Source organism: Oncorhynchus mykiss, chromosome 29 (assembly GCF_057628025.1).
Source record: "Oncorhynchus mykiss isolate SJ-2025 chromosome 29, ASM5762802v1, whole genome shotgun sequence".
NCBI lineage: Eukaryota > Metazoa > Chordata > Actinopteri > Salmoniformes > Salmonidae > Oncorhynchus > Oncorhynchus mykiss.
In genome coordinates, this window is record NC_143050.1 from 19,107,541 (window position 1) to 19,130,784 (window position 23,244).

General features: G+C 41.1%; 1 protein-coding gene across 6 annotated transcripts in view; it reads right to left on the bottom strand.

The window, feature by feature from the left end:
• LOC110509944 (transmembrane protein 164) overlaps positions 1-21,556 on the bottom strand; it is a 39,913-nt gene extending 18,357 nt beyond the window's left edge. For 2 of the 6 annotated variants that reach the window (XM_021591171.3, XM_036967656.2), the window contains exons 1-2: positions 19,965-21,556; positions 872-921 (exon numbers count right to left, since the gene is read on the bottom strand). In XM_021591171.3, coding sequence (XP_021446846.1) covers positions 872-921; positions 19,965-20,327 — 413 coding nt within the window. In that variant the 5' untranslated portion in view covers positions 20,328-21,556. Of the gene's footprint in view, positions 1-871; positions 922-3,997; positions 4,526-19,964 lie in introns of those variants that run through there. The other 4 variants (XM_090226747.1, XM_090226746.1, XM_090226748.1 and 1 more) reach the window with 4 other exon arrangements.
• Between the last annotated feature and the right edge of the window lie 1,688 nt (positions 21,557-23,244).

Below are 23,244 nucleotides of genomic sequence, written 5' to 3' on the forward strand. Positions count from 1 at the left end.
AAAATTCAGACAAGTGGGGCCATTTTGCCAGTCCCCATAAGGAAAAAGGCTATTTTAGGGTTAGGGGCTAGGGAAAATAGGCTTTTGAAGGGGAATAAATGTTTTGGTCCCCACAAGGATAGTAAAACTTGTGTGTGTGTGTAATTAAATGTTTGTGCATGTACTATGTAGGCACCTGAGCTGAGCCATAGGAGAGACTAGGCATCTACCACCCCACTGTCAGATTAGGGGGGGGGGGAAGAGTGTTGCCTGTTTTTTGTCCACCCCACCTTGGTTCTGAAATTAGCATCCCCCACTAACTTGTAATTTTAGCATATTACGTTTTTGAGCTAGTAATTTATCAATATTTATTGTTTACAAATTAAAATGGGCATTAACAGATTTGTGGAACCATGAAGCCAGTGTCCAGTCAGTCTCATTGGATCTCCCTCCTCGTCTCTCGAGTGTAGCCTAATGCATGCAACCAGCTAGAGCAACTTCAGAAAGAAGAGAACCGATTCAACAGATTGTGGTAAACCCTCAGAATTCCCCTCAGCTTCACATATTGTACATGCAGTTCCTGGTTAAGTTCAGTGTCCTACTGTGTTGGGACTCAGTCATAAGATGAGCACTGAGGTGTTGACAGTTGGTCTATTTTAAGAAGAACTTTGACAGTCAGTTGAAGTAATGCCTGGGAAACTCCAGTCACTGGCTAGTCTGCGTTCTCACATAGCTAACTCAGCATGACACCTTAATACATGGTGTGGTCAGGAGGATAGAATGGGTGGGTACTTGGCGTGAGGGTGGTTGGATACGTATTTGAGGGTGGTGGTTTGTTGAGGTGGGGTTGGGATTTCATGGCAGTGAGAGTGTGTAGAATGGAGGTACTCACCTAAAGAGGACCATGGCTGTTTTACATGGCGGACAGGCCAGCAAGAAGATCTGTGGAAAAAGATGAAAGAACACTGATAAAAAATAAATATGCTACTGATATATTCAACTCCAAGTCGGGTCCTTTACGGATACTGGGTCGGCCGTGGTGCTACACGAGATACTGGGTAGGCCGTGGTGCTACACGAGATACTGGGTAGGCCGTGGTGCTACACGAGATACTGGGTAGGCCGTGGAACTACACGAGATACTGGGTAGGCCGTGGTGCTACACGAGATACTGGGTAGGCCGTGGAACTACACGAGATACTGGGTAGGCCGTGGAACTACACAAGATACTGGGTAGGCCGTGGAACTACACAAGATACTGGGTAGGCGGTGGTGCTTCCTCGAGTTGTTGTAAAAGCTGCATCCTAAAAAGGTCATAGAATGTACATAGGTTTTTAGTGCCACCCAACACCAACAGGTTATATAAATCAGACTGACCACCAATATTATACTGAACAAAAATAAATACAAGCAACAATTTCAAAGATTGTACTGAGTTAAGGAAATCAGTCAATTGAAATAAATTCATTAGGCCCTAAATCTAGGGATTTCACATGACTGGAAAGGGGTGCAGCCATGGGAGGGCCTTGCGCATAGGCCCAGCCAATCAGAATTAGTTTTTCTGTTCAAAAAATGCTTTATTACAAACACAGGCTGTACCTGTTTTAGGTTACAGTTATAACAGTTGCCAAGGCGGCTACGGAGGCTATTTGATCATAATGTAAGCCTATCAGAGTGGCCTACCATAAAAAACTAAATGCATCCCATAATATTTTAACATGGAAATAGCTGTGCTGTCATTCCGCCTACAGTAGCAGCCAATGTGTGGTGTTCAATGTAGACTTTTGGAAAAAATATGCAGAGCTTGACATTAACCTGTTTATCCACTTGTCATTCAGACAAGGAGGTGACAAAAATGTGTTGTTTGATACAAGAAACCACTTTACAAAATAAAGTATTATTCCCATACCATTATTACAGAGAATCAGACAAATGTTACCCTGTATGTAATGGCTACTTATTTAAGCCCATCTCAAAATACAACACTGCCCCTTTAAAAATACAACAATGCTAGAAATGCACACATTTTGTGCTGTTGTAGGAAGCAACCACTCCCCCATTGTTGACTAGAAAGGTGTTATAACTGGGCTAATAACTCACTAACACAAACTATGAACAAATGTGCATGTGGCTAAATGCAGCTATCGCTTTGATCTCTAAAAGTACATCTACTCATGACCACTCATGCTGTAAACACAGTCCAGTTCAAAGTGAATGGTCAGATCCATACATGGCAATGGTATATTTGTATATAGGGATACGGCAGCTGATTCGTTATGCCGCATCGGTCTGTAGAGTACGGGCTGAGTCGTCCCTGTCAATGCAATAGACTCCTACTCTGATGCATTCTGCAAGAAAATATCTTGCATAGTTAGTTTTGGTGTGTTGCATTGAAAGTGGCTAATATGGGCAATTCCCACAGAGGGAAATATTGATAGTGTTAACTAAAAAGGGGGAAAAAAGAAAGGTGAGTGAAGTTTAATCTCGTACTTCTCTACGCAGGCTGATAGTTATTCTCCGCGGCAGTCCTGCGTGCCTGCGCACACACGCAGCTTAGAGGGCACATTGCTCCTCAGCACCCTCCCAATTGCATGCTCCCTCAAATTGAGACATCTGTGGCATTGTATTGTCCCCAGCACAAGGTGCATTTGTGTAATGATCATGCTGTTTAATCAGCTTCTTGTCAGGTGGATGGATTATCTTGGAAAATTAGAAATTCTCACTAACAGGGATGTAAACAAATTTGGGCACAAACGTTGGGAGAAATAAGCTTTTTGTGCATATGGAACATTTCTGGGATTTTTATTTTAGCTCATGAAACATGGGAGCAACACTTTACATTTATATTTTTGTTCAGTGTATTTAACTCCTTATTTTTGGCACTAAACAGTCTCCATATGTACTTAACTTTTTCAACTGGTACCGGGGGACCTTTAGAACGAGTCTTGTGAGGCCTGTGGTCGTCCTAGAGCAAAACATGTTTGTGAGAGTTTCCCCTTTGCACAGATCGGGTCATATTAGTGTGCAGCCCAAACTGTTTGGACGCTTGTGGGGGTCGTAGAGCAATCACAATAGTTTGTAGGCCAAACCGTTCGGACACTACATATGATTTTGTGAAAGGGATGTCTCATGGCCTTTCTCCACAGCTGTAGAAGTGTGACAATGTGATGGATTGCATCCAATGCAAACAAAAAACATCTCAAGTTTAAACTGACTGATTTTTATGGGGATAGTTTTTTTTACTAATTAGATTTCAGCGGGGGTGCTGACATCAACATTAGGGGGTTTAAACACCTAGATTTCTGCGTAATCTCTCAAATTATTAGGACATGTAAACACCTTGAAAGGAAAATTCCTTCAAGGTCCATTGCTGATATGGTCCCAAAATGTCATATGATTTCAAAAGCAGGATGATATAATGCAAAATGCCTCATACTGGCTGTATTTCTGAAGTTATACATCTTAAACTTGATTGCTGACATGCAACATTTTGCGAGACTATACTCGTATCTAATCATTTGTCAAGTTGTTAAAAGATAACTACACATCAGTTCCAGCAGTGTGATCTGCACACATGCTTTGCACAAGCAGCTCAAGCCTCCCTCTTTTGCGGGAGGGAAGTGAGTTCGGAAAAACTGAAAGTATGCATTCTCACAAATGTCTTCAAAAAGAACATGGTCGCTGTGATGTTTATTTTGATTGCCGATTTTCTATATTTATCGAAGTCCCATCAGGTAGTCTGATTTCAGATGTGTCCATGTAAACAGGATTATGAGGGAAATCTTTCTTCTTGCAAAGCAGGTACACTTTTTAAACTATTATATTAAATCTGAGTATTCACAATAATTGTATTATTGTGTGCATGTAAACGTACCGAACAATGGATAAAGTGAACACTTACAACCTTCTCAACTGTCATTTACTGCATAAGCTACTAACCTGAAGCAGATGACATTTTAAAAATGGCAGAAGCTCTGAATGATGGAGCCGAAAGGAAATTAGTATGAATATTTTATTACCATCAAACCCCTGCAACTTATCCAGAATGCCACAGCCCGCCTGGTGTTCAACCTTCAACTTTTCCCATGTCACACCGCTCCTCCACACACTCCACTGGCTCCCAGTCAAATCATCACTCGCATCCACTACAAGACCATGGTACTTGCCTACGGAGCAGCAAGAGGAACTGCCCCTCCCTACCTTCAGGCTATGCTCAAATCCTACAACCAGACTACTCCGTTCTGGCACCTCTAGTGTCTTGGCCCTCCCACCCCTACGGGAGGGCAGCTCCCGCTCAGCCCAGTCCAAGCTCTTCTCTGTCCTGGCACCTCAATGGTGGAACCAGTAAACTAACTCACACTTGACTCTTCCCACCCTACTAGCTTTGACTTTGCTGATAGCTACTTTGAGGAAACATGTACTTACTATGACTGAGATGTTGCTGTCCCACCGCTATCTTAAAGGGAATCGTTGGGATTTTGGCAAATGAGGCCCTTTATCTACTTCCCCAGAGTCAGATGACTGCACTAACTGTAAGTCCCTCTGGATAAGAGCGTCTGCAACATGACTAAACTGTAAAATTACCAGTTTGCAAATATTTGTTCATTGCACTTGTGTGAGCATGCCTTCGTATCCGTGAGTATTGTGCTAAACTGCTAGTAGTGTTCTGTTTTGGTGGACATTTTCTCAGCCAGATGTGACATTCTGAATATCTTGGTCCGTCAAGGCCAGAACCCTGTGTTCTCATGCTGCTCACTGCTCTTCCCCTCAAGAAGAATAGGCCGCTTTACACACTAATCCTTCTCCAGCCACAGAGCTGCCTGCCTGCCTACCCACCTCTCTGCCCAGAGACTCTGCTTGGGTTTTGTAAATGCCTTGACACAAAACAGGAACAAGCATGTCTTGTATGTAAATTAGGGTTTTGCCATACACATTTGCAGGTTTACTCACTGGTATGGTATCTGACAACAAAGAGTTTTTGGCCAATACATGTAAAGACTGGTGCGTGCTTATTTGCATGTCGACGCAGGTAGCCTAATTTAATATGCAGCACCAAGAGAAGGCCCCATGCTATACCCTGCTGGGTGAGGCTGTGATACTAGAGCAGTGTTTCCCAGGACCAAGGTGGGCAGGCAGGGAGCTTAGTTTTAGACCTAGCACTATTAAGTGGATTCAAATAATCAAAGTTTGATGAGTTAGTTATTTGAATCTGCTGTGTAGTGCTAGGGGGGGGGAAAAAAACTACATTTCCACCTAGTGTGGGCCCCAGGAACAGGTTTCCTTGTACTAGAGCACTATAGCATTCTACTCTTAGCTTGGCTGGGCTATGGCATGCTGAGCCATGATGTCATCTACTTAGTTGTTGTTCAGTGCAGTAGACCCTTATGGAAACCATAGGTGGACCCATCCCACCCAAAGACCAATTTAAGAATCATTCGTTCTCAGGATAATTGATCTCCAGAGAATGGTTGTTCACATTCAATCGAACATCCTGAGACATACACCTCTGGAAACCTCCTTCCAGGGACAACATCTTGAGTTCTATCTAACGAGATAATGACAGGGAAAAGCATTCGTTACGTGTGCATGCTGTGCTTTTGTTCCAGCGAGATGACACAGTGGTGAGTAACAATGGGAAGCCCCCCGCAGAACAGCCTCAATTTGTCGGGGCATGGACTCCACAAGATGTCGAAAGCGTTCCACAGGGACGCTGGCCCATGTTGAACTCCAATGCTTCCCAAAGTTCTGTCAAGTTGGCTGGACGTCCTTTGGGTGGTGGACCATTCTTGATACACATAGGAAACCCAGCAGTGTTGCAGTTCTTGACACAAACTGGTGTGCCTGGCACCTACCACCATACCCCATTCAAAGGCACTTACATTTGTTGTCAATCAATGTTTTAATTGTCTCAGCTTAAAAATCATACTTTAACCAGTCTCCTCCTTTTCATCTACACTGACTGAGGTATATTTAACAAATGACATCAATAAGGGATAGAGTTCACCTGCTCAGTCTGTCATGGAAAGAGAAGTGATCAACTGACCAAGGTATCTCTGTTTGATATTACCCACAGTCTTGTAGGGCTGACCCCATTTAGTAGACTGATCGATAAGCTGTTGGTCGACCGAGATTAGTCAAGCAGTAGCCAAAAGAAATATAGACATACAGTACCAGTCAAAAAGTCTGGACACACCTACTTATTCAAGGGTTTTTCTTTATTTTACTATGTTCTATATTGTAGAATAGTGAAGACATCAAGACTATGAAATAACACATATGGAATCATGTAGTAACCAAAAATAGTGTTAAACAAATCAAAATATATTTTAGATTCTTCAAAGCAGAAACCCTTTGCCTTGATGACAGCTTTGCACACTCTTGGCATTCTTTCAACCAGCTTCACCTGGAATGCTTTTCCAACTGTCTTGAAGGAGTTCCCACATATGCTGAGCACTTTTTGGCTGCTTGTCCTTCACTCTGCGGGTCCAACTCAGTAACCGAAAGGTTGCTAGATAAAATCCCAGAGCTGATAAAATAAAAATCTGTCGTTCTGTCATTGTAAATAAGAATTTGTTCTGACTTGCCTAGTTACATAAAAAGGTAAAAAATAAATAATAATAATCATCCCAAACCATCTCAATTGGGTTGAGGTTGGGGGATTGTGGAGGCCAAGTCATCAGATGCAGCAATCCACTCTCCTTCTTGGTCAAATAGCCCTTACACAGCCTGGAGGTGTGTTGGGTCATTGTCCTGTTGAAAAACAAATGATAGCGCAAACCAGATGGCATGGCATATCGCTGCGGTAGCCATGCTGGTTAAGTGTGCCTTGGATTCTAAATAAATCACTGACAGTGTCAACAGCAAAGCACCCCCACGCTTCACGGTAGGAACCACACATGCAGAGATCATCTGTTCACCTACTCTGCGTTTCAAAGACCCGGCAGTCGGAACCAAAAATCTCAAATTTGGACTCATCGGACAAAAAGGACAGAATCCCACTAGTCTAGTCTTCATTGCTTGCGTTTCTTGGCCCAAGCAAGTGTCTTCTTCTTACTGGTATCCTTTAGTAGTGGTTTCTTTGCAGCAATTCGACCATGAAGGCCTGATTGATTCACGCAGTCTCCTCTGAACAGTTGATGTTGAGATGTGTGTTACTTGAACTCTGTGAAGCATTTATTTGGGCTGCAATTTCTGAGGCTGGTGACTCTAATGTACTTATCCTCTGCAGCAAAGGTAACTCTGGGTCTTCCTTTCCTGTGGCAGTCCTCATGAGAGCCAGTTGCATCATAGCGCTTGATGGTTCCGCGCTGTTATTGCCATAATATGGATTTGGGCTTTTATCAAATAGGGCCATCTTCTGTATACCATCCCTACCTTGTCACAACACAACTGATTGGCTCAAACACATTAAGGAGGAAAGAAATTCCACAAATTAACTTAAGGCACACCTATTAATTGATATGCATTCTAGGTGACTACCTCATGAAGCTGGTTGAAAGATGCCAAGACTGCGCAAAGCTGTCATCAAGGCAGAGGGTAGCTACTTTGAATAATCTCAAATATATGTTGATTTGTTTAACACTTTTTTGGTTACCACATGATACCATGTGTCTTATTTCATGGTTTTGACCTCTTCACGATTAGAAAATAGTAAAAAGAAAGGAAAGAAATTTCACACATTTCCCGACCCCATAGGACTCTCTGGCACTCCCCAATCACCTCTGCAAGTCTGCATAGCTCACGAGTGGCAGTTAACTAGTGTTCCTATAAGCTTTAACAGTATCACATCAGAATTAGACGAAGTTGTTCCAAATCTAAATGTTTAAGTTTAGGCATTAACTCTGAAATCGTGATCTGTATCTCCTATCGTATTGCACAAGTTGACAACAGGTATTTACTTCAAAAGTAGCTAAAAGAATATTCATATTAGTGATGCATTTTTGGCTGATACCGATATCCAATATTTTCCTTTGACACGCAGACCCAAACGGTGTTCCATAGTATGTCATGAAGCTAATAGCTATTACTGTGTAACTCTGGTAGAGCAAAATGTGTATCGGTGCTCGACCAGTCAGCGAAAGCCAACGTCACCCACGACATAGAACAGTTGATAGCCAAGGTCAATGAATACCATTATCTTGGCGTGAATGGATTTTGCCTTTGAGTTGTCTCACTGAAATTTTCTTACTTACTCTTTCAAATGACTGCTCGACTTGTTGACTGCTCGATCCAGGCAGCAGACATTGTGGGCTAGGTTAGGAATGCTGTGTTGCATGTGTAGTGCAACATTTTACGTGGTGTCATTATGTCATGTACCTATGTTATAAAAGGTATGCACGTCAGCTTTGACATCGGTTTTGCACATCGGTGTTAAACTAGACACCGGGCCGATACCGATGTTGTCATTTTTAGCTAATGTCGGCCGATTTGTTCACCGATATATTGTGCATCCCGAATTTAAATATATTCAACTTAAAATAAATAGTTTCAACGGTATTGGAAAACCATTGTGGCTTTTACCAAAATACTCCGGTATACCGGCCAAGCCCGGTTGTCGTTGTTGCATGTTATATAGCAGAGATTCTCAACTCGTGGGTCTCGACCCCGCAGGAGATTTTGAATAGGTCGTGGGTGTCGGAGGAAATAAATGAAAATAATAAATAATAGCGGGGGGGAATATTCCTGACTGAACTTAAACAACTAAAACCAGGAAGTGTAGAAATTATAAAGAACCTAAAAAAGTTAGAATTTAAATCTGAACAATTTTTCTTCAATCATAGTATTTTTAATATAGAGCTGTTAGCAGAGCTTTTTAGCAGATTTGGTTGAGTTTGTGATCTCAAACCAGTGAGCTTATTAACATTCTTCATCAAGAATATGGACAATATTTAAATTATTGACAATGAAAAAATGTGGGAATGTTGTTCCCTTGTCAAATAATTGCTACATTTACTATAATATAGAATTAAAAATAGTTTTCCAGCTTGCATTTTGGCATAAAAATAAATCAGGATGTGAATATTTGCTCGAAACTGACAACCTGGTGAAATTTGGGTCCCAAAGTAAAACCAGTTGGGACCCACTGTTCTATAGCAAACTTCACAGCAAAATAATCCACTGTTCTATAGCAAACTTCACAGCAAAATAATCCACTGTTCTATAGCAAACTTCACAGCAAAATAATCCACTGTTCTATAGCAAACTTCACAGCAAAATAATCCACTGTTCTATAGCAAACTTCACAGCAAAATAATCCACTGTTCTATAGCAAACTTCACAGCAAAATAATCCACTGTTCTATAGCAAACTTCACAGCAAAAGAATCCACTGTTCTATAGCAAACTTCACAGCAAAATAATCCACTGTTCCTTTCCATGCAAAACCTCCAACTTACTCCACAATAAATCACAGCAGCTTATCTTTGTCCACAGACTGACCAGACACGAGACATATGCTAATGAGGGGCCACAGCGCAGACCTGTAACTCTAAACCCCTGGTTAACATTGACCAGGATACAAAGTTTCCAGAATAATAAACGGTAAGTGGAATTGGCAGTGAAAGGCATCTCCCAGTAGTCTCTAGGAGGCGGGCAGAACTATGACTACTCCTTATTTACCAGACAAATATTGGTCTAGTGCAAACAAGTCAGATAAACAGTCAAACAGCTGGCAGCCTGTGAAAAGGTGCTTCATATACAGTCATCAGAGTGACTGATTGCATAGATATGCCTGTTGGTCATTGATAAAAGCAGAATTGTACAAATGTAAAAGATTAGACTGCACTCACTTTGCTTGATGTAAATGCTTATTTAAAAAATGTTTTTCCTATTTTGTTGCATTACAACCTGTAATTTAAATGGATTTTTAGTTGGATTTCATGTAATACACACAAAATAGTCTAAATTGGTTGTGAAAAAAAATAACTTGTTTAAAAAGAATCTCAAAATTAAAATAAACCGAAAAGTGGTGCGTGCATATGTATTCACCCTTTTGCTATGAAGTCCCTAATTAAGATCTGGTGCAACCAACGACTACCTTCAGAAGTCACATAATCTGTTAAATAAAGTCCACCTGTGTGCAATCTAAGTGTCACATGATCTCATATATACAGTGGGGCAAAAAAGTATTTAGTCAGCCACCAATTGTGCAAGTTCTCCCACTTAAAGACAAGAGAGGCCTGTAATTTTCATCATAGGTACACTTCAACTATGACAGACAAAATGAGAAAAAAAATTCCAGAAAATCACATTGTAGGATTTTTGATGAATTTATTTGCAAAATATGGTGGAAAATAAGTATTTGGTCAATAACAAAAGTTTCTCAATACTTTGTTATATACCCTTTGTTGGCAATGACAGAGGTCAAAAGTTTTCTGGAAGTCTTCACACACTGTTGCTGGTATTTTGGCCCATTCCTCCATGCAAATCTCCTCTAGAGTAGTGATGTTTTGGGGCTGTTGCTGGGCAACACGGACTTTCAACACCAAAGATTTTCTATGGGGTTGAGATCTGGAGACTGGCTAGGCCACTCCAGGACCTTGAAATGCTTCTTACGAAGCCACTCCTTTGTTGCCCGGGCGGTGTGTTTGGGATCATTGTCATGCTAAAAGACCCAGCCACGTTTCATCTTCAATGCCCTTGCTGATGGAAGGAGGTTTTCACTCAAAATCTCACGATACACGGCCCCATTCATTCTTTCCTTAATACGGATCAGTCGTCCTGGTCCTTTGCAGAAAAACAGCCCCAAAGCATGATGTTTCCACCCCCATGCTTCACAGTAGGTATGGTGTTCTTTGGATGCAACTCAGCATTCTTTGTCCTCCAAACACGACGAGTTGAGTTTTTACCAATAAGTTATATTTTGGTTTCATCTGACCATATGACATTCTCCCAATCTTCTTCATGATCATCCAAATGCTCTCTAGCAAACTTCAGATGGGCCTGGACATGTACTGGCTTAAGCAGGGGGACACGTCTGGCAAAGCAGGATTTGAGTCCCTGGCGGCGTAGTGTGTTACTGATGGTAGGCTTTGTTACTTTGGTCCCAGCTCTCTGCAGGTCATTCACTAGGTCCCCCCGTGTGGATCTGGGATTTTTGCTCACCGTTCTTGTGATCATTTTGACCCAACGGGGTGAGATCTTGCATAGAGCCCCAGATCGAGGGAGATTATCAATGGTCTTGTATGTCTTCCATTTCCTAATAATTGCTCCCACAGTTGATTTCTTCAAACCAAGCTGCTTACCTATTGCAGATTCAGTCTTCCCAGCCTGGTGCAGGTCTACAATTTTGTTTCTGGTGTCCTTTGACAGCTCTTTGGTCTTGGCCATAGTGGAGTTTGGAGTGTGACTGTTTGAGGTTGTGGACAAGTGTCTTTTATACTGATAACAAGTTCAAACAGGTGCCATTAATACAGGTAACGAGTGGAGGACAGAGGAGCCTCTTAAAGAAGAAGTTACAGGTCTGTGAGAGCCAGAAATCTTGCTTGTTTGTAGGTGACCAAATACTTATTTCCCACTATGAATTTGCAAATAAATTCATAAAAAATCCTACAATGTGATTTTCTGGATTTTTTTTCCTAATTTTGTCTGTCATAGTTGAAGTGTACCTATGATGAAAATTACAGGCCTCTCATCTTTTTAAGTGGGAGAACTTGCATAATTGGTGGCTGACTAAATACTTTTTTGCCCCACTGTATATACACACACCTGTTCTGAAAGGCCCCAGAGTCTGCAACACCACTAAGCAAGGGGCACCACCAAGCAAGCGGCACTATGAAGACCAGGGAGCTCTCCAAACAGGTCAGGGACAAAGTTATGGAGAAGTACAGATCAGGGTTGGGTTATTTAAAAAATCTGAAACTTTGAACATCCCACGGAGCACCATTAAATCCATTATTTTTAAAAATTTAAGAATATGGCACCACAGCAAACCTGTCAAGAGAGGGCCGCCCACAAACTCACAGACCAGGCAAGGAGGGCATCAACCAGAGGCAACAAAGATAACCCTGAAGGAACTGCAAAGCTCCACAGCATTGATTGGAGTGTCTGTCCATAGGACTATGGGCCACTTTAAGCCATACACTCCACAAAGCTGGGCTTTACGGAAGAGTGTCCAGCATGGCATCATTATGCTGTGGGGATGTTTTTCCATCAGCAGGGACTGGGAAACTGGTCAGAATTGAAGGAATGATGGGTGGCTCTAAATACAGGGAAATTCTTGAGGGGAAACTGTTTCAGTCTTGCAGAGATTTGAGACGGGGACACCTTCCTGCAGAACAATGACCCTAAGCATACTGCTAAAGCAAGACGGGGAACGTGGTTTACGGGGAAACAGTTCAATGTCTTGGAATATATACACACATACATATATATATTAGTTGAAGTCAGAAGTTTACATACACCTACGCACAAATACATTTAAATTCAGTTTCACAATTCCTGACATTTAATCCTAGCAAAAATTCCCTGTCTTAGGTCAGATTGGATCACCACTTTATTTTAAGAATGTGAAATGTCAGAATAGTAAAGATAATTATTATTTCAGCTTTTATTTCTTTCATCACATTCTCTGTGGGTCAGAAGTTAACATACCAAATACTAATTGAGTGTAGCATTACCTTTAAATTGTTTAACTTGGGTCAAATGTTTCTGGTAGTCTTCCACAAGCATCCCACATTAAGTTGGGTGAATTGTGGCTCATTCCTCCTGACAGAGTTGGTGTAACCAAGTCAGGTTTGTAGGTCTCATTGCTTACACACACTTTTTCAGTTTTGCCCACAAATGTTCTATGGGGTTGAGGTCAGGGCTTAAGTCCGTAAGCCATTTTGCCACAACTTTGGAAGTATGCTTCGGGTCATTGTCCATTTGGAAGACCCATTTGTGACCAAACTTTAACTTTCTGACTGATGTTGCTTCAATATATGCACATAATTTCCCTTCCTCATGCTGCCATCTATTTTGTGAAGTGCACCAGTCACTCCTGCAGCAAGCACCCCCACAACATGATGTTGCCACCCCCGTGCTTCACGGTTGGGATGGTGTTCTTCAGCTTGCAAGCGTCCCCCTTTTTCATCCAAACATAATGATGGTCATTATGGCCAAACAGTTTTTTATTTCATCAGACCAGAGGACATTTCTCCAAATAGTATGATCTTTGTCCCCATGTGCAGTTGCAAACCGTAGTCTGGCTTTTTAATGACGGTTTTGGAGCAGTGGCTTCTTTCTTGCTGAGCGCCTCTCAGGTTATGTCGATATAGGACTCGTTTTGCTGTGGATATAGATACTTTTGTACCCATTTCCTACAGCATTTTCACAAGGTCCTTTGCTGTTGTTCTAGGATTGATTTGCACTTTTCGCACCAAAGTACGGTCATCTCTAGGAGACAGAACAAGTCTCCTTCCTGAGCGGTATGACGGCTGCTTGGTCCCATGGTGTTTATACTTGTGTACTATTGTTTGTACAAAATGTGGTACCTTCAGGTTTTTGGAAATTGTTCCCAAGGATGAACCAGACTTGTGGAGGTCTACCAAAAAAAAAAAATTCTGAGGTCTTGTCTGATTTCTTTTGATTTTCCCATGATGTCAAGCAGAGGCACTGAGTTTAAAGGTAGGCCTTTAAATAAATCCACAGGTACACCTCAAATTAGCCCATCAGAAGCTTCTAAAGCCATGACATCATTTTCTGGAATTTTCCAATCTGTTTAAAAGGCACAGTCAAGTTAGTGTATGTAAACTTCTGACCCACTGGAATTGTGATACAGTGAATTATAAGTTAAATAAGTTGTCTGTAAACAATTGCTGGAAAAATTACTGGTGTCATGCACAAAGTAGATGTTAAACTATAGTTTTGGCAAGTTGGTTAGGAAATTAATTTGTGGAGTGGTTGAAAAATGAGTTTTAATGACTCCAACCTAAGTGTATGTAAACTTCTGACTTCAACTGTGTGTAATATATATATTAGTGCAGTCGGAAAGTATTCAGACCCCTCGACTTTTTCCACATTCCGTTACAGCCTTATTCTAAAATGGATTTAAGAAAAAAATAAAAATACTAATTCAATCGACACACAATACCCCATAATGACAAAGTGAAAACATAAATTTGCAAACATTTCTAAAAACCTGAAGAAAAACAAAAGTGGAAATTGAGCTCAGGTGCATTCTGTTTGCATTGATCATCCTTGAGATGTTTGTAAACTTGATTGGAATTCAATTGATTGGACATTATTTGGAAAGGCACACACCTGTCTATATAAAAGGTCCCACAGTTGACAGTGCATGTCAGAGCATAAACCAAGCAATGAGGTCGAAGGAATTGTCCGTAGAGCTCCGAGACATGATTGTGTCAAGGCACAGATCTGAGGAAGGGTACAAAATAATTATGCAGCTTTGAAGGTCCCCAAGAACACAGTGGCCTCCATAATTCTTAAAATTGTACAAAACTTTGAAAGTTTATTCAAGTGCAGACGCAAAAACGATCAAGCGATGACACATTACAGAGGAAAGAAATTCCACAAATGAACTTAAGGCACACCTGTTAATTGAAATGCATTCCAGGTGACTACCTCATGAAGCTGTTTGAGGGAATGCCAAGAGTGTGCAAAGCTGTCAAGGCAAAAGGTGGCTACTTTGAAAAATCTAAAATGTATTTTGATTTGTTTAACACTTTTTTGGTTACTACATGATTCCATATGTTGTTATTTCATACTTTTGATGTCTTCAATATTATTCTTCATTGTAAAAATAAAGAAAAACCCTGGAATGAGTAAGTGTGTCCAAACTTGACTGATACAGTATATGGATAATTTCTAAAGCCAGGCACATTCAACAGTTAAGCTATTGATTACAGTCCTAGTTTAGTTGAGGTTTCCTCTCCTCACTTTTCTTAGACAATTAAGGCAAGGACTGTTTTCTTGTTCCCCATCTCTGCTGCTGCCCCCGCTGCATTGTTCTCAACACCAATATGCTGGTTAACTTGGCTATTATGCACATAGCAACATGGTCTAGGAAAAGGCACCAATTCAACAAGCACGTATGCGTTTCAGAACCGCGGACATAGACCATTATCCAAATGCGGGAGAAAGCGCATGCTATAAAATGTCATTCTAACCATATATAATATAAATATAATAACCATATACAATTTCAGTAGCACGTCTTAGACTGATGGACTGTGTCATCCCAACAGCCTCCACAAAGGATCAGTCCACTCACAGGCACGAATCAGACAGGTGTCTTGTACACCATGATTTTTTTACATTTTTTTGCTGCTGCTCGACTAAAGAAATCTTGGTCAATTAACAGCTTATCGACCAAACTAATCAACCAGTGGACTAAATGGTGTCAGCCCAAGTAACAAGTTCTAACCACTCTTTCTGTTGACACGTTGGATAGCCTTGGGCTTCAGAGCCAAATAAAACAGACTTTCTTGATGACTGCAATATTGTAATCATAACATGCCCTTTTTCTGATCAATGATCTGAAACTGATGACATTGCCCTTTACATGATTCAACATGATCCTCTCAGTTAAATTGAGTGGGATAAGATCAGACAATTACAGTGCACCGCAGCACACCACTTTGGGAAGAGGGGGATACTCATGCACAACATTACAACAGATGAGCCCCTACCTCAACACCCCCTGTGTTGAGTGCTCTCCAAATGTCAGCTCAGTAGACACACTCACAGCCCACACCTCATGTTCAGACTGAGGCTGACTGAACAACAAACCCCTCATTGTGTACTAGGTGGGCAGCTAGTCAAGATACATTCCCCCTACTTGCCAGCGTTTCTTCTCCTTTCCTTCACCATGTGTTTCTATCTAGTCCCCTCCTCGCCATCAGGACTCCCTTAATTGAAGCTACAACATGATAAGCTGATTCATTCATGATTTCGACTGACTGAGAAACACTGCCTGCCTGTCTGGTCCCGACTCATTCATTACTATGGGACAGCTGGAGATCGAATTTGAATATTGAAACAATGTTCCAAATGTCAGAGACCAACTAAGGCTTACACAAATCTCCGCTATTGAAAACGAAATGTTAGTCTAAAAGAAATATGAGATCATGTCTGGATGCTTTTTATAGTAGAGATCAAGTTTATAAATTGCCTGGCTGGGCTGATGAGACAGTGGATTGCGTAGTCAGATAGAACAGAGTAAATAGGCATTTTAACATCATAGATTTAGCCGGTGGTAATTTGTGGAATAGACACCGGCTGGAATACGGTTTTCACCAATCAGCATTCAGGATTAGAACCACCCATATAGTGCATAAGGTGCTGGAACAGAGAGAGACAATCTTTGTATACTGACCGATTAATCGGAATGGCTGATTAATTGGGGCCGATTTCGAGTGTTCATAAATCGGTAATCTGGCCTCCCGGGTGGCGCAGTGGTTAAGGGCGCTGTACTGCAGCGCCAGCTGTGCCATCAGAGTCCCTGGGTTCGCACCCAGGCTCTGTCGTAACCGGCCGCGACCGGGAGGTCCGTGGGGCGACGCACAATTGGCCTAGCGTCGCCCGGGTTAGGGAGGGCTTGGTCGGTAGGGGTGTCCTTGTCTCATCGCGCACCAGCGACTCCTGTGGCGGGCTGGGCGCAGTGTACGCTAACCAAGGTGGCCGGGTGCACGGTGTTTCCTCCGGCGCATTGGTGCGGCTGGCTTCCGGGTTGGATGTGCGCTGTGTTAAGAAGCAGTGCGGCTTGGTTGGGTTGTGTATTGGAGGACGCATGACTTTCAACCTTCGTCTCTCCCGAGCCCGTACGGGAGTTGTAGCGATGAGACAAGATAGTAGCTACTACAACAACAATTGGATACCACGAAATTGGGGAGAAAAAGGGGTAAAAAAAATAAAATAAAAAAAATCGGTAATCTGTATTATTGGACACCGATTTGCCGATTTTTTTTTTACACCTTTATTCAAGTCAGTTAAGAACACATTCTTATTTTCAATGACGGCCTAGGAACGGTGGGTTAACTGCCTTGCTCAGGGGCAGAACGACAGGTTTTTACCTTGTCAGCTCGGGGATTCGTTTTTGCAACCTTCCGGTTACTAGTCCAACGCTCTAACCACCTGCCTTACATTGCACTCCACGAGGAGCCTGTGTGGCAGGCTGACTACCTGTTACGCGAGGGCAGCAAGAAGCCAAGGTAAGTTGCTAGCTAGCATTAAACTTATCTTAACACAATCACTAGTTAAACTAGTAATATCATCAACCATGTGTAGTTATCTAGCATGTCCTGCGTTGCATATAATCGATGCGGTGCCTGTTCATTTCTCATCGACTCACAGCCTACTTTGAGAAACAGGTGATGATTTAACAAGCGCATGAGAAAAAAAGCACTGTCGTTGCACCAATGTACCTAACGATAAATATCAATGCCTTTCTTAAAATCAATACACAAGTATATATTTTTGAACCTGCATATTTAGCTAATATTGCCTGCTAACATGAATTTATTTTAACTAGGGAAATTGTCACTTCTCTTGCGTTCCGTGCAAGCAGTCAGGGTATATGCAGCAGTTTGGGCCGCCTGGCTCATTCTGAACTGTGTGAAGTCCATTTATTCCTAACAAAGGCAGTAATTAATTTGCCAGAATTGTACATAATTATGACATAACATTGAAGGTTGTGCAATGTAACAGCAATATTTAGACTTAGGGATGCCACCTGTTAGATAAAATACGAAACGGTTCCGTATTTCACTGTAAGAATAAACGTTTTGTTTTCGAAATGATAGTTTCCGGATTCGACCATATTAATGACCAAAGGCTTGCATTTCTGTGTGTTATTATGTTATAATTAAGTCTATGATTTGATATTTGATAGAGCAGTCTGACTGAGCGATGGTAGGCAGCAGGCTCGTAAGCATTCATTCAAACAGTACTTTCGTGCGTTTGCCAGCAGCTCTTCGCAATTCTTCAAGCATTGCGCTGTTTATGACTTCAAGCCTATCAACTCCCGAGATTAGGCTGGTGTAACCGATGTGAAATGGCTAGCTAGTTAGCAGGGTTTCAAACGTCACTTGCTCTGAGACTTGGAGTGGTTGTTCCCCTTGCTCTGCATGGGTAACGCTGCTTCGAAGGTGGCTGTTGTCGATGTGTTCCTGGTTCGAGCGAGGAGAGGGACGGAAGCTATACTGTTACACTGGCAATATTAAAGTGCCTATAAGAACATCCAATAGTCAAAGGTATATGAAATACAAATCGTATAGAGAGAAATAGTCCTATAATTCCTATAATAACTATAACCTAAAACTTCTTACCTGGGAATATTGAAGACTTATGTTAAAAGGAACCACCAGCTTTCATATGTTCTCATGTTCCGAGCAAGGAAGTTAAACGTTAGCTTTTTTACATGGCACATATTGCACTTTTACATTCTTCGCCAACACTTTGTTTTTGCATTATTTAAACCAAATTGAACATGTTTCATTATTTATTTGAGGCTAAATTGATATTATTTATGTATTATATGAATTTAAAATAAGTGTTCATTCAGTATTGTTGTAATTGTCATTATTACAAATAAATAAACAATTAAAATAAAAGAAATTGGCCGATTAATCGGTATAGGCTTTTTTTGGTTCTCCAATAACCGGTATTGGTGTTGAAAAATCATAGTCGGTTGACCTCTAGTGTGGATCAGAAAACCAGTCAATATCTGGTTATGGGTATATGCATAATTTGCATATACCCACATTTTCAGCTTCCAGGAAGTGTTTACAGATCCTTGAGACATGGCGCCATCTATCATCATGCTGAAACATGAGGTGATTGAAGCAGATGAATGGTACAACAATGGGCCTCAGGATCTCGTTACAGTATCTCTGTGCATTCAAATTGCCATCGATAAAATGTAATTGTGTTAGTTGTCTGTACCTTATGACTACCCATACCATAACCCCAACATGAGGCACTCACATCAGCAAGCCGCTCGCCCAGACAACGCCATACATGTGGTCTGTGGTTGCGAGGCCAGTTGGATGTACTGCCAAATTCTCTAAATGATGTTGGAGGTCGCTTATGGTAGAGTAATGAACATTCAATTATCTGGCATCAGCTCTGGTGGAAATCCTGCTGTCAGCATGCAAATTGCACGCTCCCTCAAAACTTGAGACATCTGTGGCATTGTGTTGTGTGACAATAATGCACATTTTAGAGTTGCCTGTTATTTGCCCAGCACAAGATGCACCTGTGTAATAATCATGCTATTTAATCAGAATCTTGATATTCCACACCTGTCAAATGGATGGATTATCTTGGCAAAGGAGAAATACTCACTAACAGGGATGAAAACAAATTTGTGCACAAAATTTGACCGAAATAAGCTTGTTGTGTATGTATCTAAAATGTCTAGGATTTTTTAATTCAGCTCATAAAACATGCGACCAACACTTTACATGTTGTGCTTATATTTTTGTTCAGTGTACATTGAGTAGGTCTACTCTACACAGAAATGCTCAATGCACATTCAACACTAAAACAATTAGTAGGCCCATCTCAAGTTCACACTTTAAATTTGAGATACAATTCCCCAAAAGACAAAAGTAACTAACGGGCAATCAGCAGTTGAAACCATAGCAAAGCCCCCGTTTCCGTAAAAAACTGAGGGATGGGGCTGGAGAAATGTAACCACTCAAATTTAAAGACAGCGCCATGGATGAAGGACTGACCATCCATGATATCAAAACTATAGTTTTAACCATGTTTGGAGGCTATAGTGTTTGCTTACAAACATTGGAGAAAAACATGGGTAAAGTTTAGCTTCTGATGGGTTACAACAGTTATACTTAGCTCGAGTCATTTAGAAGTTACATTCTTCAAGAATCAAATGGGTACATATCATTCATGTATAAATGCAAAATGTATACATGCAACAGCAGATTGCCCCTTTAAAAGTACGTTTAAATCCTGTGTGAATAACACCATGTATGTTTGCAAAAAGTGGTTGTTGCTAGTATTCCCAGCCTTATAGCAATCTTACCTGCAACATGGTCACAACATGACAAGGATTCAGTAGGTATATCACTGTCTTTTTGGCGAATTTGAATCCAACCTCAACTCCAAACGTCATACACAAAGCAACCAGCAACAGGTTCTTGCCCAAACTGTCCTCTTTTATGCTTGGACCATATTTCGCTATCTCTTTGAGTTCTTTAGAAATGTTGATTTTCCTCAGTGCGACGACAACTTCCACGATGGAAATCAGAACCATGACAAAACTCTCGCCGATACGTTGTTGGGGTGCAATAAAGGCGGCACATTCTGGGCCCCCGTTGCCTTCAAACTTTGGGTCCACGCCGCCATACAACCAGTCTAAAAGACTGTACATGTTATATCTAGACATATTCCTCTTCTCGTTTTGGAAAAGGTAAGAACAAGACGGAAATAAAAGATAGTACACTGACTTCTTGTCGAAACATGAACTGCAGTATTTCACCCTGGCAGTGATCTCTATAAAGAACGCAGAAATGTACACTACAGCTGCCACCGCCTCCTATTCTTGACAAGTAGACGTAGTACTAGTAGAAATTCAGCTAGCTAGACTGCGTGGACTGTAACTCGGAGTCCGCCAGTGTGAGACCAAATTGCAGTGTGGGAGTAGCTAGTTAACTATAGCTGCTTCTCAATCATATGGAAACCTGGTCATTCATAATGAAGCTATGGTTGTACCCCCGTGTACATACAAGTAACCACGTGATTAGCTACCGACATGTCGACCAAGTCACCTATTTGCAGTGGCATTTTAGACGTTTAGCTATTCATTAGTTGCAAGAAATTAAGTTAACTAGCTGGCAGCAGCATCCAAAGATATGGCTACGAGTAAGATAAATAGTAGCAAATTCAACAGTCCAGTTGTAGTTATTATGTTGCTATATCTCATCAAGAGAGGTCATCGTTGGTCCCCAGTTGCACTATTCAATCCAACCATTTATCACAAGTTAGCAGAATCGCGAAGAGTTAACATCGTTCGATCAAGCACGAGACTGTGAAGGTAGCTTACTAACTGGTTACATTACAACTGATATTCGAGTCCACGTGCGTTGTAACATACGGTTCTTGCTGCCTACAACGGCGTTTTCTTTCAGATATGTTTGTATTAAAGAATATAGCATAGCTTTCTTCACCAAACCAGTTTAGCTCTATCCATCAAGTTCCTTCTAACCCATTTAAAATTTCGTCTCTACACACTAGGAAAATTACTTCCTAGGGGATAGTTGCGTTTAAACCCCGCCTTTTTCAGTTAACCCCTGACTACTAGACCCCCTTTGTATACAGATGTCTATACATTTACAATCTGCTGTATCTGATGTGTAAAAAAAAACAAAACATAACATTCATTAACAATAACAAGTGTTCTATATTTATGGAACAGCTTGCCCTGTCACGTAAGAGCGGTAAACACCATTGAGGTTTTAAAATGTCGTTTGAGATGGAAACCAATCTATTAAGCTGTGCAAATAAAATGTATCATTATTATTTCAGTCAACAATAAGTGACATTTTAATGGACCTGTGCTGAGTGTATCCATAGGGTGTAGCTCTCGCAGTATCGCATTAATATAAGTGCAGGCTCGCCCTCTAGTGGTTTTTCATCACAGCTGAAGAAGTGACCCCAGGAAATTTGATAGTGGTACATATCAGCACATACAGAACAATTAGCCTGATATTTTACTGAATGTATACATGTGAAGCATCCGGTTGGCGTTTCCACTCACTACCAAAATTGTGATGAGAGGAAGCCCAGTGACCGGCAGTGGAGAAGATGGAACGATGTGGATTTTGGCCGACATTCTGCCAATTGTATCACTGATGAAACATTTGATCTCCATCTAATTTTCTGTTTCCAAAACAAGAATCTAAAACAAACAGAGTGGACTGCGTTGTGTAGACGTTACCCTTTGCCAACGTAACATAATAATGTTTTTGGACGAATTGTGCAAGGGCGAATTGAGTTATTGCACACGCGCATTTAACAGAGTAGCGTTCCAAACGGAAATATGCAAATAAAGGCTAGAACGCGCCAATATGATCTCACTAGCTCGTGCTTGGCTCTGCCCGCCTCCTTGCTTGTTCTGCCCGCTATGATTTATTTGCTACCATTGGAAACGACAGACTTCTGGTCTGTTTTTGGGTTAACGTTAGTTATACAAATATTTGACATCAGTCTATGTTACATATTGATCTCGCCAGCTTGTAGTCCTAAAACCCGGAAACGAGGAACCTCTAGTTCGTTCACCCATCCCTATGGGAAAATAATAGGATTTTGGAATAAACTTCGAAAATAAGGTCTGAGGTTAACACAGGTTTAGGAGATCTTATACGTTTTGTTCTATGATACAGCAGCAGTCGGTTAACATGACCTTTATGAATTATGAAGCCTTTATGTGCTTTTTAAAATAAAAGTAATTTAAAAATAATCACCAAAGATATGTTAGCTGATAAAGAGTCTCATTGAATAAAACATACGGTCTCGTATGCCTCTGTTTACGACAGACCTTCCTTTGGGCGTTTATACAAAAACCCTACAAAAACGCCATTAATTTCTTCCATAGGCTTTGTTTGTCCAACGAACCGAGACGGAGTTCGTTCCTACAAAAATATAACGTTACTATTTCTCTCTATACCCCATGTCTGCCCTCCCCACCCATAAGCTATGTGCTTTCCCACCTGCCCGTATAGAGAACCTACAGGAGATGGTTAATTCATACAATTGATTTGTAGGGCTCATGAAGCAATGGCAGTGTATTTTTCTGAGAATAATATACGTTTTTGCACAGAACCTGTATAATATGTGCTGACTGTAACAGTGGAGGCTCCTCAGAGGAGGACCATCCTCCTCAGTGAATTTCATTAAAAAAAAAATGTTAAGACATTAAACAAGTTATCATTTTTAGATATAACTATACTAAATATAACCAAATAATTGACTATTAATAAATAAATAACACCATTTTGCAATGAAGGTCTACAGTAGTCTCAACAGCACTCTGTAGGGCAGCACCACAGTGTAGCCTCTGGGTACATTGACTTCAATACAAAACCTAGGAGGCTCATGGTTCTCATCCACGTCCATAAACGTACACAGTAATTACGACAAATTTAGGAGGACATCCTCCAACCTATCAGATCTCTTGCAGCATGAATTGACATGTTGTCCACCCAATCAAAAGATCAGAGAATAAATCCAGTACTGAAAGCATAAGCTACAGCTAGCTAGCACTGCAGTACATAACATGTGGTGAGTAGTTACCTCAAAAAGAG